General features: G+C 50.2%; 2 protein-coding genes across 51 annotated transcripts in view; both read right to left on the minus strand.

Annotated features, from left to right (window-relative positions):
• TTC4 (tetratricopeptide repeat domain 4) overlaps positions 1–10,109 on the minus strand; it is a 39,662-nt gene extending 29,553 nt beyond the window's left edge. The window contains 3 exon segments of the mRNA NM_001280342.1: positions 5,678–5,780; positions 9,464–9,586; positions 9,964–10,109. The gene's annotated coding sequence lies outside the window, so the exon portion shown is untranslated.
• Positions 1,933–18,099, minus strand: part of MROH7 (maestro heat like repeat family member 7) — a 71,994-nt gene continuing 55,827 nt past the window's right edge. For 32 of the 50 annotated variants that reach the window (XM_054683271.2, XM_063801769.1, XM_063801855.1 and 29 more), the window contains 8 exons: positions 16,637–16,751; positions 11,754–11,894; positions 10,893–11,072; positions 9,964–10,119; positions 9,464–9,586; positions 5,678–5,780; positions 3,137–3,199; positions 1,933–2,253 (listed from right to left, as the gene is read on the minus strand). In XM_054683271.2, the coding sequence (XP_054539246.1) occupies positions 2,012–2,253; positions 3,137–3,199; positions 5,678–5,780; positions 9,464–9,586; positions 9,964–10,119; positions 10,893–11,072; positions 11,754–11,894; positions 16,637–16,751 (1,123 nt within the window). In that variant the 3' untranslated portion in view covers positions 1,933–2,011. The remainder of the gene's footprint in view (positions 2,254–3,136; positions 3,200–5,677; positions 5,781–9,463; positions 9,587–9,963; positions 10,120–10,892; positions 11,073–11,753; positions 11,895–16,636; positions 16,752–18,099) is intronic. The other 18 variants (XM_063801842.1, XM_054683333.2, XM_054683322.2 and 15 more) reach the window with 3 other exon arrangements.

The following is an 18,099-nucleotide window of genomic DNA, read 5'->3' on the forward strand; positions in this document are numbered from 1 at the left end:
CCAGGCTGGTCTTGAACTCCTGGCCTCAAGTGATCCTCCCACCTTGGCCTCTTAAAGTGTTGGGATTACAGGCATGAGTCACCACACCTGGCCTCTAGTGTGTTTACTGTGTCTTCTCAGTTTCTAAGTGTTCTTCCAAAATGTGAATTCTTTTGTGTGTACATTCTTTTTTTTTTTTTTTTTTTTTGAGATGGAGTTTCACTCTTATTGCCTAGGCAGGAGTGCAATGGCGCGATCTTGGCTCACTGCAACCTCCGCCTCCCAGGTTCAAGCGATTCTCCTGCCTCAGCCTCCTGAGTAGCTGGGATTACAGGTATGCGCCACCATGCCTGGCTAATTTTGTATTTCTAACAGAGACAGGGTTTAACCATGTTTGTCAGGCTGGTCTCGAACTCCTGACTCAGGTGATCCACCTGCTTCAGGCTCCCAAAGTGCTGGCATTACAGGAGTAAGCCACCACGCCTGGCCAACTTTTGTGTATACATTCTTGATACACTTTTTCCCCTCAGCACTGGGTTTTAGGTCCCATCTAGCAGCCCCGAACTGCTGTGCAGGGCTCCACAGCACACATCCTCTCCCAAGGGGTGGATACCCAGGCTGCCTCCTCTCCCCACCACCACAAAGAACACTGATCAACTTCCTCATGCATCTCTCTTTATGGACCTGTGGAATATTCCCCCGAGCTATGTATCCATGAGTGGAACTGCTCAGTCGTGGGTATGCATGAACTTAATAAGACTGAAGTGACCGAATAATGACAGATTTCTACAGATTCCAGAAGAGCGGCGCCAATTTACCATCTTACCAGCGGTGCCTGAGGGTTCCTGTATCCCCAGGAGGAGGTGCCTTCTAAAGCAGGTATCTGTCTACATCCCTCCCCTGCTTAGCATCCCACAATGCCTTACCACTCCTATCTGGATGAAGTCTCCCTCCTTAACACAGCCTCCAAGGCTTCCATGGCTCTAGCCTGGAACTCCTCTCCCCTCTCTCTCTGGGCTGTGTGCACTAAAGGACTGCAGTTGTTCCTTGGTCCCATGTGTCCTGCTCCCTTCCATACATGTTCTTTCCAAACCCCCTGCAGGGGAGTTTCTTCCCTCAGAAGCCTTATCTGACACCTCACCGCCTGCTGGTCTATGTACCTCCTCTGGACGCTGAAGCCCGCATGCTGACCTGCTGTGCTGTTGGTGTCTGTGTATGTTTCTGACACTTCCATTAGACCAAAGTTTCTCAACCGTGGCACTTTTGACAATTGGGATGGGGAACTCCTTGTTGAAGGACTGTCCTGAGCAGAGTAGGATGTTTAGCAGCATCCCTGGCCACTACCCATTAGATGATAATAGAATACCTCCCAGCCCCACAAGTGTAACAGCCAGCAACATCTCCAGACATTGTTAAATATTACCTGGGGATCAAAATCACCCCTGGCTGAGAACCACTGTATCAGACTATGAACTGCTAGGGCCTGGTCTGGGGCTGGGTCTTGTTCATGTGTGTGTCATGGCACCCAGAGGAGGGCTGGCCCAGATTAGATGCTCAGTAAATGCTGCTAGAATCTGTGGTGGCCAATTACTGGGCAAAGACCCAAGGGCGGGACTCAGAATTCAGAGTTTTGGGATATGTATGTTGTCGTGGGGGTGGGGCTGTCTCTTCTTTCCCTTTTTTCCCTTTCCCCGATGGCCACCCAAATCATCATCTCCTTTTGTTCTTATAATATGGGGCAGGGGAAACTGAGACATCCAGCAGACTTACTGTGTGGCCCTGGGGAAGCCACTTCATCCCTCTGGGCCTCACTTCCTCACTTATACAATATGGGCAAAACAGACTACGTCAGTCAATAGTTATTGACTGAGCCAACAAACCAAGGCAAACTCCTCTCAAAGTGATGGCTGCTCCAGAGCCTGGGGGATGTCCCAGGAGGAAACAATCAAGATGGAGAGGTAAGCCACATGATATTTATAGGGAGCATGGCTGGAACTCAACCACCCTGAGGAGGGTTTGGGGCTCAGGGACGTCACTTCTTCAAGGACATCTTCCAGGAGCCCAGTGCCTGCATGATCCAGGAGCGCCGCTGGTGGGAAGTGGGCAGGTTCTCACAGCTGGGGCTCCAGCGGTGCGTGGTGGCTGAGTAACACACCCATGAGTTCCCGTGCGGCAGCCAGGAGTTCTGCCAGCAGCTGGCCAGGATGTGGTCCTGGACCTGGGCTGCGTAGATGCACACTGATGCTTCTGGGTCATGTCTCAAGTTATCCAGAGCTGCATCATGGGGAAGGGAGAAGCCTCCTATTAAGACCCAGGGCCCTATGTGGGTCTCATACCTAATCCTTCCCATCTCCATGCCTTGGCTTAGGCACCCTCTGCTTGGCATCCCCTCATCTCACTTTCCTCCTGGCAATTCAAATTATTCACATTTTTCAGAGCCTGAATCAAAACCTGCCTCCTCCAGGAAGCCTTCCTGGACTGTCCCAGCCTACCTTAATGCTTTCATCATATTCCTTGGTTACAAAGTGAGTCAGTCCCCACTTAAGAGTCATCCTGCACCAAATGGCTTTCGGTCTCACTTTGGAGCCTCATTTCCTTAATGAGATTGTGAGCTCCCCTTGGGTGGGGCTGTGTGTTCTGTCTCTTGGTAACCCAGTGGTACTTAATGCTATACTAAACCTGGATTAAAAACTAGTAAAATTGGCCAGGTGCAGTGGCTCATGCCTGTAATCCCAGCACTTTGGGAGGCAGAAGCGGGCGGATCACTTGAGGTCAGGAGTTCAAGACCAGCCTGGCCAACATGGTGAAACCCTGTCTCTACTGAAGATACAAAAATTAGCAGGCGCAGTGGCATCTGCCTGTAGTCTCAGCTACTTGCGAGGCTGAAGCAGGAGAATCGCTTGAACCAGGAGCGAGAGGTTGCAGTGAGCCGAGATTGTGCCACTGCACTCCAGCCTGGGCGATAGAGTGAGACTCCGTCTCAAAACAAACAAACAAACAAACAAAAAACTAGTACAAACAAACAAAAAACTTCAACTGAACTGAGTTGAAGACCCTTGTCTTGGGACACATCCCTTCCCTTTCCCTATTACCCACTGTGATTCTACTCACTGTCTCACTGTCCCCTGAAATTTCACCAATGCGGGGCATGACTTACCAGCTTTCACTTCATTCAGACGATCTTCTGTCATTATGCTTTCCATGCAGGGGACCAGGGACCCTTGAGCGTAATCCAAGAAGTGAGGGCATTTGTCTTCTGACGTCGACCCCACCCCAACCCACCCTTAGACCAGAGTTCCTCAGAGATGCTTTTCCCATTATCCTCCAGCCCCACACATGAGAACACAAAACTTCATTTGGACCCTGGGACAGATTCCCCAAGAAGGGTCCTGGGAAGGATGACTGGTCCAGTGGGCAGGATGGCACCAGGATAGGGGCAGTATCTGGGCTGCAGCTGACTCTGACAGTGCAGCCTGAGGCTAGCCCAGTACCCAGGCTGGGGCTCAGTTTCCTCATCTGTGACACAAGGAAGTGCTGTCTCTGCTGTCCACTTCTATGGGGAGTTTGAGCAGTAATGTAAGACACTGAGCACCTTGCATACCTGTCAGGCAAGGCTATAGCAGGGCCCTAGAGGGCTGAGACTCAGCTATGCTGGGTCAAGGATATGTTTCTGATGACTCCTCTGATGCATTGCTCATCCCTCCCTTGCTGCCAGCCTGTGAGCCTGGCTCCTGCAGTATTTGCAGGTCTTTAAATGGGCTGTACCTCTCAGAAGCTCCTTCCCTCACTATTGTTTTTTTGTTTGTTTGTTTGTTTGTTTTTAGACAGTGTTGCCCAGACTGGAGTGCAGTGGCATGATCATAGCACACTGCAGCCTCAAACTCCTGGGCTCAAGCAGTCCTCCTTCCTCAGCCTCCTGAGTAGCTAGGACTATAAGCATGTGCCACTATGTCCAGCTAACTTTTTTAAGTATCTGTTTTTTGTAGAGATGGGGTCTTGCTATATTGCTTAGGCTACTCTCAAATTCCTGCCCTTAAATGATCCTCTCACCTTGACTCCCCAAAGGATTGGGATCACAGGAGTAAGCCACCCTGCCTGGCGCCTCACTTCTTTCCCTGGCAATTCCTATTTGTCCTTGAATATTCAATTTAACAAGTGGTTCCTCCAGGAAGTCCTTCCTCACCTTGCTCCGGATAAGTTAGATCCTTCTCTAGGTTTCTTGAGTATCTGTGAGCTTTTCTCTATCTGTTTATACCACATTGTATTTTACTTGTGATTTATGAATTTTATCTCCCACCAGACCAGAAGTTACTTAATCTTAGATCCACTGAGGGGTGAGAGTGGGAGGGCAAGGATCTGAGGATCCATCTGAGGATGCAAAATTGTATACATATATGCATTTTGTTCAGGAAAGTATTCATAATTTTCTTCAGAGTCTCACAAAAAAGCCATAACCCAAAAAAGGTTAATAATCATTGCACTGCTCTGGGAGCTATCTATGGGCAGATCCAGGCTCTACTCACTATGTTTCCCCAGCACAGGCCCTGACATACAGATGATTCCCAGGGTGTTAGACACTCCATTTTAGAAGTGATTAATTTAGAGCAAGATTTAAAGAAATCAGCACGTAGGAAGTAGATGTCTCTGAGCAGCCCCCACATTCTAAGGGATTCCTCCAGTCCTGAGCATTTTTCTTCTGCACCAGCATTGATCATGTTAACAGCCACCCCCTATCACCACGCCTTCATCAGCATCACCTCCTGAAGGGCTCTTTGTTGTTCTAGCCTAAGCATCACACCTCTCACAGAGTAGGGAATCAACGTTTGCTAAATAAACCAGCAGATGGGTGGATGAATGATCGGATGGAAGAAAACAGCAAATTAACTTGGGAAAGGTACTAAAAAATATCACTTCACAAATGGCATCATTTCCAAGCCTCTTTGCAACAAGGTCTCCTGGCCCTTGGTGAAGGGCATGTGGTTATTTGGAGGGAGGGGTGAGTAACTGGGAGGAGACACACCCACTTGCCATCAGAAGGGTCCTGTCGGGGGCTCTGGTCAAGGGGAATGTGCTGTTTGTTTTTGGTGTTTTTTGTTTGTTTGTTTGTTTTTTCCAAAAAGAAAGAGTTTGGGATTATGCGAAATGGAAGAATGAAGACTGCTAACATTGAGCACCTGTATGTGCCATCCCTCCCCTTTTAAAAAATATTCTCATTCAGTCTGTGAAACAGGAGGTGATCCCTATCTTACAGATGAGGAAACTGAGGCTCAGTGGGAGTAAATAATCCAGTTAGGATGACACAGGAAGGGAACCATGGAACTGAGATTCTACTTGACTCTTTTCACCATGCTGCTTGGCCCCTCCTGCTGCTGTCAATGGGGGATTTGCCCAGGCTCCTGCTAGGCTTGTACCCATGCTGTACTCCAGAGAAAAGCAGCAGTTCTGCCATATACAGTTGCCAAGGTTGTGACCTGCACAAAGACTTCAGACTGAATCCAGCCTGTAGCTCACTTCCTAAGCCATGATCTTAGAGTGGGGAAAACCATTCTAACTTGCACCATGGCTGTCTGGTGGCCAAGCCTTGCACCCAAAGGGAGGCATCCACCCAGGTGCTGAAAGGGCTAGCAGCCTGGGAGAAAACAAACCGGAGAGCAGGCAGAGCCCTGGCAGCAGGATGACTTATGCCAGGGCAGGTTACCTATGAACATGACTGAGCACTTCCGGAGGGAGGCCCGTGAGTTCTTGGCATACTCCAGGCTCTGGCTGAGGAATATGAAGGCGCTGTCTCGGTGGGTGTTCACCTAGGACAAAGAGAAACCCCAAAAGTGCTGGCCTCTCAGAGGAACCAATTGCCCATCCACCCTTCTTGAAGCTAGGAATGGTGACCCTCACCCCCTGCCTCCCAAATATATCTGCTCCCTCTGCATGAGTCCCCCACAGGCCAGGGCTTATCTCCTCTTAGCTGATTACAACAATCACTTCGATGATGTTCCTGCCTTGGGTGTCTCCTCTTCCAATTTACCCCCCTGCTGCAGTCAGAAGGAAAGTTCTAAAATGCAGATCCAGCCAGTGATGGGAATGGACATGGCATGTGAGGGACATAGGTAAGGAGACAGTTTGACCAGGGTGAAGGATTCAAGGTATAGAGCAATGGGGATAAACTGGAGAGTCAGGGGGTCTTAAAAGCCAGACAGAAATAGGGCTTACTCGTACATTAGGAAAGAAGAAGGCAACATTGATTTATTCTTAATAGGACAGTGAGAAAGCCACGTTTTGGGTAAAATAGTCTGACAGAGGTAGTCACGATGGCTTTGACAGGTAGAAAGTGGGAGACAGTTGTCCAGCTAAGGAGCTTGTCCAGCTAAGGAGCTGTTGAGGGAGAAGATGAGAAATCTGATCTGATCACTCTCCTGTTGACGACCTATGTGTATCAAGGCCTAAGCTCCTAGGCCTGGCATGCAAAGCTTCATGATCATTTTCTGGGTCTGACCTTCCTTCCAAGTCTCAGCTCCTTCCACTGACTCCACCTGTCATGCCCACCGTGCTGCACTCTGAGGACATGACCAGCTATCCCCAGATCTGCACCTTCTACAAGAAATTGCTCCTATTTGGAGTGCCCTTCCCACTCTTCTTCACCTCATAAATTCCCTCTCATCCTTTAAGCCTCAGCTCAGATGCCACCTCCTTCCTGAAGCCTTCCACAGCCCTTAGGCAGAGCTCCATCCCACCACCCTTGATGTTTCTAGCAGATCTTGCTCATCCTTTGTCATGACACCTATGACACTGTGTTGTAATTATTTATACTGATGTCCCCCCACTGTAGCTCGGGCTCCCCCAAGAGAAGGGGCCATTTCACTCAGCTAAGAGTCTCAGCACCCTGGACAGGGCCTGGCTTGCAGCAGGTGCCCAAAAAGTGTCAGATGAATGAATGAACAAATGAATGAATAGGTTACCAGCCCCTTAAAGCTAAGCCTGGAGGTTGACCTTTAAATGAGCAAAGCTCTTGATGGCCTGAAGAGCAAAGAAGAAACTGAGGACCCAGAGGGGTCTAATGTAGAGGTCACAAGCTGGCAGCCACGGGCCTCAGTAGCCTGCAGAGCAATGACAAGCACAGTGTTTAAAACGTGCTACATTCAGCCAGGTGCAGTGGCTCACACCTGTAATCCCAGCATTTTGGGAGGCTGAGGCGGCAGATCACCTGAGGTCAGGAGTTCAAGACCAGTCTGACCAACATGGAGAAACTCCGTCTCTACTAAAAATACAAAATTAGCCAGGTGTGGTGGCATATGCCTGTAATCCCAGCTACTCAGGAGGTTGAGGCAGGAGAATCACTTGAACCTGGGAGGCGAGGGTTGCGATGAGCGGAGATCACACCATTGCACTCCAGCCTGGGGAACAAGAGCGAAAATCCATCTCAAAAAAAAAAAAAAAAAAAAAAAGAGCCACATTGAATGCTAATTCATGTCCTATAAAAATGTAGGGTTTCTGACCAGGCACAGTGGTTCACGCCTGTAATCCCAGTACTTTGGGAGGCAGAGGCAGGCAGATCACCTGAGGTCAGGAGTTCGAGACCACCAGTCTGGCCAACATGGTGAAACCCCATCTCTACTATAAATACAAAAAAAAAAATAGCTGGGTGTGGAGGTGCATGCCTATAATTCCAGCTACTTGGGAGGCCGATGCAGGAGAATCTCTTGAACCCCCTAAGGTGGAGGTTGCAGTGAGCCGAGATCGCACCACTCACTGCACTCCAGCCTGAGTGACAGAGTGAGACTCTGTCTCAAAAAAAAAAAAAAAAAAATAGGTTTCTAGCTTTTCTCATGATACCAGAGGACCTGGCAAGAGAAGGGCCTGCACGGTGAGCTTGAGCTCTTCACCCCTACCTTCAATGGGGTCTGGGCTCTCCAGGGTGCTCAGGGACCACCACTTCCACACCACTCATGATTATCTGCCTGGTCACTGGCCACTGTAAGCATTTGAATTAGTGACCCTGGCCAAGCACTTCCTCCAGACCTCTATTTCCCACTGGAATGTGATGGTAATATCATGAGACCCTCAATTGCAGAGGCTTTGAGCATTACTGATAATGGTGGTGGCCAAAGAGCTTTTCTCAGTCCAGTAACAATTTGTGGCTTTGTATATTTATGTTAGATTGGTGTGGGGAGTGATGGACTCCCCACTCAGATGTCCCTTCACACGGGAGGGATTAATTCCCCCAACTCTGGGCATTGTCTGGGCTGAGAACTGCCTGGCCCAAGGTCAAGCCCTTCCCAGGGTGACTGGCATCCAGTGACAGATGAACACAGGAGTGTACAGACCTGACCCCCAGGCCAAATTTGGGAATCTCGTGGCAGTGTTGGCTGAGGCCTGTGCTGAAGCTACATTGTAACTTGACTTCTCCCTTTGTTATTCCTGTTTCTTCCGCTCCCTTCCATGGGTATTGGTCCCAGGGGCACTCCCTCATATGCTCACTGCTGCCCACAACAACAGGGAAGGTAGATTGAGACCGCGGGCAAATCTTCCCAAATGACATGTGGAGGACTAGGCTGTATCCTGCAGAGTTGTGCTTGTGTGTGTGTGTGTGTGTGTGCACGCACATGCACGCGGCTTGCTCCTACCTCATGATGTTCACAGGTATCACCGAGAAAGGAAGCTCTGTGGTTAAATAAGTTTGGGAAACTATTATATGAACAACCATGAACACATTTCCTCAGCACAAAACATCTCAGAGCCTTTAGTATCCTGATGTCATTGCAAATCTCCAAGAGGAGAATGTCAGTGCAGTATTTCCCAAACTTACTTGTCTTCAAACTTCTTTTCCTCCCTCTCGGGCATATTTTGTGAGATTAGTGTTGCAGGTAATACACTCTGGGAATTGATGTTGTAGAAAAGGAGCCAGTGTGGCCCTTGAGGCAGGGATCTAATACAAGCAGGCTGTGTTTTAACAAGACCATTCTGGTGGCCTGGGTGGGAAATGGATTGGAGGGGATGGAGTTAAAGGCTGGGAGACCCCTTGGGTGGCTGGGCCAATAGCCTAACTGAGGGGTGTCGGTGCCCTGAATTAAGGGCAACGATGGCGGCAGGGTGGGGAGGGAAAAGCAGATTCCAAGATACTCGGGATATTTAAGATTGACCAAATGTGGAGGGTGAGGGAGATGAAGGAGCCCAAGATGATTCTAGGTTTCTGCTTGGGGGCTCTAGAGGGAAAAGGAGGAATTGAAAGGAAAAGGCACAGGCTCAAAAGAGACAAGCTGAGCTTGAAGTGCCCGTGATCATCGTGGGAGGTATGCAGGAAGCCACTGAACAGAGAACACACTAGAAGTCAGGAGAGAAGCCAGAGGTGGAGAGGAACGTTCCAGAACCAACAACTTGTAGTTGGTCATGGAAATAGGATGCTGGTGGGAAAAGAAGGAAGAGAGAGACACAGAATTCGCCACCTCCAACACGCTTGTAAGGAACCACTCTACTCTCTGGGAGCACTCACAAGGCACTTGCAAATTTTGGCCACCGTCTGCTGTTGGTTGTCCCAGGGCTTCCGGCTATAAGCTCTTTTTGGCAACTCCCAAGCCATGAAGTAAGAACAGCGTAACAGGGTCTTCACACATTTCTGGGAACCAATAGGAAGAAAATATCAGAACTGTGGACAGCCAGACTATGGTCCAGAAAAAGGGATTTTGAAAACTCAGTTTCTATTTGAAATTGTACAAGTGAAGCTGACCATTTTTAATTTTTTTAATTACTATTATTTTATTTTTATTTTGCCCATGATTTAGGACCTTTTTCTTTTTTTATACATCAGCTATGACCAGAAGCTGGCCACGTTGAGGAAGAATCCTGATGTGGGCACCTTTAGAAAACAGACATGGCTGGACATACATAACTGCCCCCAGGATTGTTTGCGACTCTGGCTTGGTTAACGTAAAAAGAGGTGCGCCCACAGGACCCGAGGGAGGGGTAGAGGGTGCAGGGCCCACGCACACTCACCTGGCTTACCTTGGAGTTGCCCTCCTGCATGGTCAGCAGTAGGGGCACCAAGGTGCTGACGAGCTGCTCCTCCATGGCCTCAGTGCGTGGTGCCCGAAGCTTCTGGACCACCTTCCCATACAGGTTGATGCAGGAGGAGCGCACGTCCTCTCGTGCCTGGGGAAGACCAAAGGCTCAGAGGGGGTCCCTCCTCTGGGACGCCACTCACTGCGGCTGATTCAGAGCCATTGTTCCTCTCACTCAAGCCTAGGTCTGGAACTCTCCCGACTCTTCCCAGCCAGACCCCCACTAACCTAAAAGGCACCTGAGTGCTAAGTAGGAAAATGCCTCCCTCTCCTCCTCTGCTAGGAGCAGTTTAAAGAAAAAAAAAAAAAAAAAAACTGGCCAGGTGCTGTGGCTCATGCCTGTAATCCCAGCACTTTGGGAGCTGAGGTGGGGGGTGGATCACGTGAGTCCAGGAGTTCAAGACCAGCCTGGGCAACATAGGGAGACCCCATCTCTACAAAAAATGCAAAATTAGCTGGGCATAGTGGTGCATGCCCATAGTCCCAGCTATCAGGAGGCTGAGGTGGGAGAACTGCTTGAGCCAGGAAGGTCGAGCTGAGATCTTGCCACTGCACTCCAGCCTGGGTGCCAGAGCAAGATCCTGTCTTTAAAAAGAAAGTACCCCCTCTAGATGAACCAGTCACAATAGATGACCCTTTCTGGGGAGACTCGATTGTGAAAGAAGAGCTTCCTCTGTCAGAACCAGTTAGAATAAGGAACCTTTACAAAAAGATGTGGACCAGCTGGGACAAAGTTCCTCTCCCGGTAGGCTGACCCAACACTGCCCAGGTCCTGATGGGGGCATAGGTGGAAATGCAGCCCCCAAGGTAGTAAAAGACCCCCTTCTCGATCCCTCCTGCTCCTTCGCTCTGTGAGGTCCTCACGTCGCTGAAGTGCGGCAGCAGGATCTGCAGCATCTCCACATAGACCGCACTGTCCATCAGCTTCTGGTCCCGCCCCTTGAAGACAGCCTTGAGGTTGTGGACCGCTTCCACCACCAGCATCCCATCCATGTTCTTCAGGCCCTTCACCATGGAGGGCAGGAGGGCCTTCACCTTGGCGGTCTGTGGGGCAGGAGCATTTGGGATGAGGGCTCCTATCTGAGCTAGCAAGTAGGAAAAGACCCAGCCTCTGATTCACTGAAATGAACTTGGTGGCCCAATCCCCACTTCCAGGCCTTGGCCTATGCCATCCCACCTGCCTGGAATACCCTCACCCAACCTCTTGCTGCTCCTCAAAGCCCTCTTTGGCCTCACTGACTCGTTGGCCAGGACCCCTGAGGCCCTTTGCTGTCTACCCCCTTCCTTGGCTCTAGGTAGATGACACGCTGTGTTGTTAGTTAGCTTTCTGAGTCTATGTCCTGTCTTTTCATAGCAGCTACATCATGAGCTGCAACAGTGCCTGGTAGAGAAAAACAAAACACTTTTAAAAATGCTAATGATGCAGCAACAATCTGGGCTCTGTTTCCTTATCTGTAAAATAGGAATACTTGTGCCACCCTTTGCCCTTCCTATACACACTGCCTTTAGAATCATTGTGAAAAACCTAGATTAGAAACTATTCAAAAGGAATAAAATATATAGATTTTTAAAGGATATCTATTTTACAGATGGGACAACTGAGGCTGAGATAGAAATGATGTCTCATTCCAGCTGTGGGCTTCTGAGGTACTATAATGGTGAAGCTCTGTCCTTCCTCCAGTCTGGGGCCTGGCTGGGCCAGGCTTTCCTCTGCCTCCCACTCACCTTCTCAGACCTGCGGGCCAGGATGACCAGGCCTCGAATGGACAGCACCTTCATGATGGGGTCGTGGTGGCTCAGGCCTTCTGCCATCCGCCCCAGAGAGTATTCCTCAGGGATCCGGCGCACCTGCTCCATCTGGAGGAGCTGAGGGAGCAAAGGGTCATTACTTCCCAGGCTGAGGGGGGCAGAGCAGCCCCCTGGCCTCCCATGCACTGGGATTGCACATTGGATACCAGGCTCAGCTCTGCCCGGAGCTTCAGACTTGCAAAACCAACAGATTGCTGGAAGTCTCCGTCTGATGTCCATCAGCACCATGTGGCAAAGCTGAGTGTGTCACTCTCCAGCTCCAAGCCCCTGTGACTGCTTGTTGTTGCCTTTCCCATGAGATCCTGTGGCCTCATTAACAGCAGCGTGCCCACCCTCCAGCCCACACCCTCACCACCAGCCAGCCAGCTTCCAACCAAGCTGTCTCCTGTTCTCTGAACTACCCAGGCTGTTCCACCCCTTCTGTGCTGGCAAAATGCCCTTCTCCTGGGATGCCCACCTCCACTCTGACCCCTGCCACCTTGCAGGGCTCCATCCAAAACTCAGAGCCTTAAAGCTAGGCTTGACACTGCCCCTGGCCTCATTTAGGCTGACTGTCTCCTTCCCTGGGCCCTTGGGTGCCCTGGACTTCCTCCAGAGGCGACAGCTGGAAACCTTCAGTGCCTCCATCTGCCTCCCCTATCCAACAGGGGATTTCCCTGAGGACAAAACCCGAGTTGTTCCTCCATGGGCCCCTGTTAGCTAACATCAACTCTGGTGCGGAATATGTGCTCAGGGACTGCTTGCTGCATGAGTTCAGGTCCAACATGAATCTTAGCTTGGGCCGGGCACGGTGGCTCATGCCTGTAATCCCAGCTACTCAGGAGGCCAAGGTGGGTGGGTCACCTGAGGTATGGAGTTCAAGACCAGCCTGGGCAACATGGTGAAACCCCCATCTCTACTAAAAATACAAAAAATTAGCCGGGCACGGTGGCACACGCCCCAGCTACTCGGGAGGCTGAGGCAGGAGAATCGCTTGAATCTAGGGTGCGGAGGTTGCAGTGAGCCAAGATCACACCACTGCACTCTAGCCTGGGTGACAAGAGCGAGACTCCACCTTGAAAAGAGAAGGAAATAAAGAAAGAAATAAAGAGAGAGAAGGAGGGAGGGAAGGAGGGAGGAAGGAAGGAAGGAAAGAGAAAAGAAGAAAGGAAGAAAGAGAGGGAGAGAAAGAAAGAAAGAAAGAAAGAGAAAGAAAGAAAGAAAGAAAAGAACGGCAGGCCAGGCAAGGTGGCTCACACCTATAATCCCAGCACTTTGAGAGACTGAGGTGGATAAATCACCTGAGGTCAGGAGTTTGAGACTAGCCTGGCCAACATGGGGAAACCCCGTCTCTACTAAAAATACAAAAATTAGCTGGGCATGGTTGCAGGTGCCTGTAATCCCAGCCACTCAGGAGGATGAGGCATCAGAATCACTTGAACCTGGGAGGGGGAGGTTGCAGTGAGCCAAGATGGCGCCATTGCACTCCAGCCTGGGAGACAAGAATGAAACGCCGTCTAAAAAAAAAAAAAAAGAAAGAAACTTGGCTCCTTTCCTCCTTAGGCATGCCCTCCTCTTGCACTCCCTGTGGCAGGGTTAGCACTACCAGCCCCCCATTGTCCAAGCTGCACACCAGCCTCACCCTTATCCCCCTCCTCTCCCCCACTGGCCTCCCCACCCACGGCAGCCAACAGGACTTCGATGCCTGCTGCATGACTCTCACAAACGCTTCTCCCCTCCATGCCCTTGCCTGACATCTCCTGTGACTGTTGAGCCCGTGTGTCTGTATTGTGGGAGGAAAGAGCTGGGGAGGCAGAGCTGGAGGAGGGGGCAGGACAGGTCACCGGGGGAGGAGGCAGAAAAGGAGGGGCTCCACCTATCACCCGCCCTCCACCAATTCACACCACCAATATTCAGGCCTGCTGTGCACAGCTTCTGGGCTGGGCACTGGAGACACGGAAAAGAGTCATGAGAACCCTAAAAGCAATTTAACTGACTCACAGAGAGCACTTCCTATGTGCCAGGCACTGTTCTAAGTGCTTTATGTAAACCTGACCACTCTAGGAGGTGGTCAAGTCATCATCCCCATACCACAGGTGAGGAAACAGAGGCACAGGCAGGTTAAGTGACTTGTCCAAGATGGCACAGCTCCCTTAAGGAGTTCACCTGCCACTGGGAGAAGCAAGCACACACACCATCACAGCAGAGAGGGCGACAGGAAGCCGGGGCGGAGGGGACGAGGGTGAAAGGGGCGTCTGAGCTACATCAAAGTGCCACGGCTTTAATGGTGGGGCTGACTGGCCAGGAGCAGACACCTCTTCTGGGGAGGTGGAAAAGACTGAACCTGGGCGAAGACCCTTGCTGCAGGGCAGAAGGGCTGCTGGTCAGGAGTCCAGGGAATGTTGGGGAGAAGTTAAACCTAGAGTCCCTGACTTTGTGGTGGACACAGGAATGCCCCATAAGGTCTGGCAAGATCCACCCTCCCTCCTCTCCTGCAAGAACCCATGTGGTAGACACTAACAGACTTAGAAGTGCCTCTCCAAGAGGCTGACCAAAGTAGAGGACCGTGTCAGGCAGGCCTGTTCTGAATCTCTCTGGACTCTCTGAGCTCTGTGACCCTAAAAAATTCCCCTTAACTCACCTAAGCATGAGTATCACAATTCCTTCTTCGCAGGGTTGCTGTGCAGATTAGTGAAATAACATTTGAAAGAGGTCAATACAAGTGTTTGGCACATAGTAGGCCTGTAAGTAATGGTAGTTTCCCTTTCTCTTTCCCTCACCATGGTCAGGGAAATTGGAGTTAGAACTGGATGGAGCTGGGGCTGGAACCCAGGACTCCCGACCCCAAGGCCAGGTTTGCTCTCCCTGGAGGTGACACATTCTGCTGGTACCTGCAGTATTTGTTCAGGCACTCCTTCATCCATCCCATCCCCACTTCTTGGGGCCCTCCTAAAGCTGGACCTGGGGGTGCAATACCAATGTGACATGGTCCCTTCTCCCAACTCATAGCCCACCTGCAGTGGCAGAAAAGATGACAAAAGTACCTAGGATGCCCATGCTGCCTCTTGTTCATTTGGCAAACTTTAAGGTTCAGTTTAAATGTCATCTCCTCCAGGAAGCCTTCCTTAACCTTCACACTATCCAAGCAGACGACGAGCCTCTTGCCTCTGAGCCTCACTATACAGATCCTAGTTTAGCCCAGACCCGCCTCATGACAACCATCAGGTCACAAGAACTAGGCAAGCGTGGTGGTTAAAAGAGTGGGTTTTACACTGTCAGTCAACAGACAAATGGATAAACAAAATGTGGTATGTACATGCAATGAAATATTATTCAGTCTTAAAAAGTAAGGAAATTTTGACTAGGCATGGTGGCTCACACCTGTAATTCCAGCACTTTGGGAGGCTGAGGTGGGAGGATCATTTGAGGTCAGGAGTTCGAGACCAGCCTGGCCAACATGGGAAAACCCAGTCTCTACTAAAAATACAAAAATTAGCTGGACATGGTGGTGCTTGCCTATAATCCCAGCTACTCGGGAGGCTGAGACAGAAGAATTGCTTGAATCTGGGAGGCGGAATTTGCAGTGAGCCAAAATCACGCCACTGCACTCCAACCTGGGCAACAGAGCAAGACTCCATCTCAAAAAAAAAAGTAGGGAAATTCTGATGCATGCAACAACGTAGATAAATCTTGAAGACATTATGTTTAGGGAAACAGCCAGGCACAAAAGGACAAATATTGTATGATTCCACTTACATAAGATACCTAGAATAGGCAAATTCATAGAGATAGAGAGTAGAATAGAGGTTACTAGGGGCTGAGGGAATGGAACGGGGAGTTTGTGTTTAGTGGGTGTTGAGTTTCAGTAGTGAAAGATACGAAAGTTCTGGAGATGAATGGTGGTGATGGTTGCATAACAATATGAATGTATTAATGTCATTGGACTGTACACCTAAAATGGTTAAAATGGCAAATTTTATGTTATGTATATTTTACCACAATTTTTTAAAAACTAAAAGGAAAGGGGAGGGTTTTAGAGCCCAAATGTCTTTATTTGAATCCTGGATCTGCCACTTACAAGCTGTGCGGTCTTGGGAAAGTTTCTCAAATTGATGCCTCAGGGTTTTTTTTCTCTAAAATGGGGCATGGAATAGTATCTGCGTCATAAGATTAGTATGAGACCAAATCAATCAATGTGTGTCAAGCTCTTAGAACATGCTTGGAAGATATTAAGTGCTCAATAAATATTAGCTGTTATTATTAGCAAGTCTCTCTCTTCTGGGTCTGTCCCCACCAACTTCTCCTGACTCACCTCTCCCTAGCACCTCCCCAACACACACTCAGCTTAGATGTCACCTCCTCCAGGAAGCCCTCCCTCCCTGATGCCTCCCTCCCTCAAGTCACTTGTTTCCCCACCACAGCCTGGATGGCCCCATCATAGTACAAATCACTCACTGGTATCACCCCCTGTTATAACTGGGGTGTCCTCTGTGTCCTCTGCCACACCAAAAATTCCTTGAGGGCAGGGTAGAGTCAAATTCACATTTATATGTCTCGTGCCTGACACACAGAGGTGCCCAGCAAAGGTTGGTGGTTCCCTGGGCACTAGGGGAGTCTGGTTAAGAGTGGAATGGGGTAAAGGGTGGAGAGACAGGGAGGGGAGGGAGGGAGACCAACAAGATCACCATAGTCAAGAGAAGTCATGCCCATGGGAAGGCTTTGTAAACTATAAAGTACTGTTTACATAGGAGAAATGACCAGTGACGTGAACCGAGGCCCGGGAGGAGCTCCCGCTGTGTACCCGCTGCCCCCGTTGGTACCTCCACGAAGAAGGCGGTGGCCGTGATCCTGTGCTTCTCGTCGCCTCGCTCCAGGAGCGGGATGAGCAGGTAGAGGATGCGGCACAGCTCCTGGCAGGAGTACTGCACCATGGCCCTGGGGGTGGGAAGGGGGAGTAGTCCCCTCAGGTATCCAGCCCCAGGGGGACCTGTGGAGGGGATTTGCTTGTGACACTGGAAATCCTGGGTAAGCCAGGATCACCTGGATTCCTGCATTCCCAGGATTTTCCACCTGGGTGGGATCTCAGAGGTCATCTGGTTTCACTGCTTCATTTTACAGATGAAGAAACTGAAGCCCAGAATGGGAAAGAGACTTGCCTGAGGGCACAGCACAAATCAGTAAGAGAGCCAGGCTGAAGACCCTCAGCTGCACAGGACCACGTCAGGCAGCAGAGAGAGGAAGGAGAGGATGTGAAGGCCCACTCACCAAGCGCCAGGCAGCAGGCACATGCTTTCACATTGTTACTCCATCTGATCCTTCGAAGCAGGTTGCTGTTATTATCCCCATTTCATAGATGAGGAAACAGAGGCTCTAAGTGTGAACCGCCCACGGTCACAGAGCTAGAAAATGGCCAAGCTGGAGCCCCAACCGAGGGCTCGCATTCCAGCTGCCTCCTTCATTCTACTAAGCCAGTGGTCCTCTAAGTGCCACCCCCACTCAACCAGAGTATTAGCATCAGCTGGGAGCTTGTTAGAAGTGAACCATCCCAAGCCAGGCGCGGTGGCTCAGGCCTGACCACTTTGGGAGGCTGAGACGGGCAGATCATTTGAGGTCGGGAGTTCGAGACCAGCCTGGTCAACATGGTAAAACCCCGTCTCTACTAAAAATACAAAAAAAAAATTGACTGGGTGTGGTGGCGCATGCCTGAAATCCTAGCTACTTGGGAGGTTGAGGCAGGAGAATCACTTAAACCCAGGAGGCAGAGGTTGCAGTGAGCCAACACCGTGCCACTGCACTCCAGCCTGGGCAACAGAGTGAGACTCCATCTCAAAAAAGAAGTGCACCATCCCAGACCTACTAAGCAGGAACTCTTAGGGTACGGGGCACAGCAACCAGTGTTTTAACAGGCCCGGCAGTTAATTCCGTTGCACACTCAAGTCTGAGGAGCACTGCATTATGCTCCACCATCAGTGAATCCAGTGCAGTCTGGCAATCATGCATGGAGTGCAGAATGAGACAGCTGGGTTCAAATCCTGGCCCCAGCACTAGCTGTGTGACTTGGGGAAAGATGCTTAACTTCTCTGGGCTTCCATTTCCTCATGTATAATGCTGGGATAATAATAGTGCTATTTCACCGAGGGACGTGGCTCACGCCTGTAATCCGAACACTTTGGGAGGCCAAGGCGGGCAGATCACCTGATTTCAGGAGTTTGAGACCAGCCTGGCCAACATAGTGAAACCTCGTCTCTACTAAAAACACAAAAATTAGCCAGGCGTGGCGGCG

The sequence above is a fragment of the Pan troglodytes genome, chromosome 1, assembly GCF_028858775.2.
Source record: "Pan troglodytes isolate AG18354 chromosome 1, NHGRI_mPanTro3-v2.0_pri, whole genome shotgun sequence".
NCBI classification, from domain to species: domain Eukaryota; kingdom Metazoa; phylum Chordata; class Mammalia; order Primates; family Hominidae; genus Pan; species Pan troglodytes.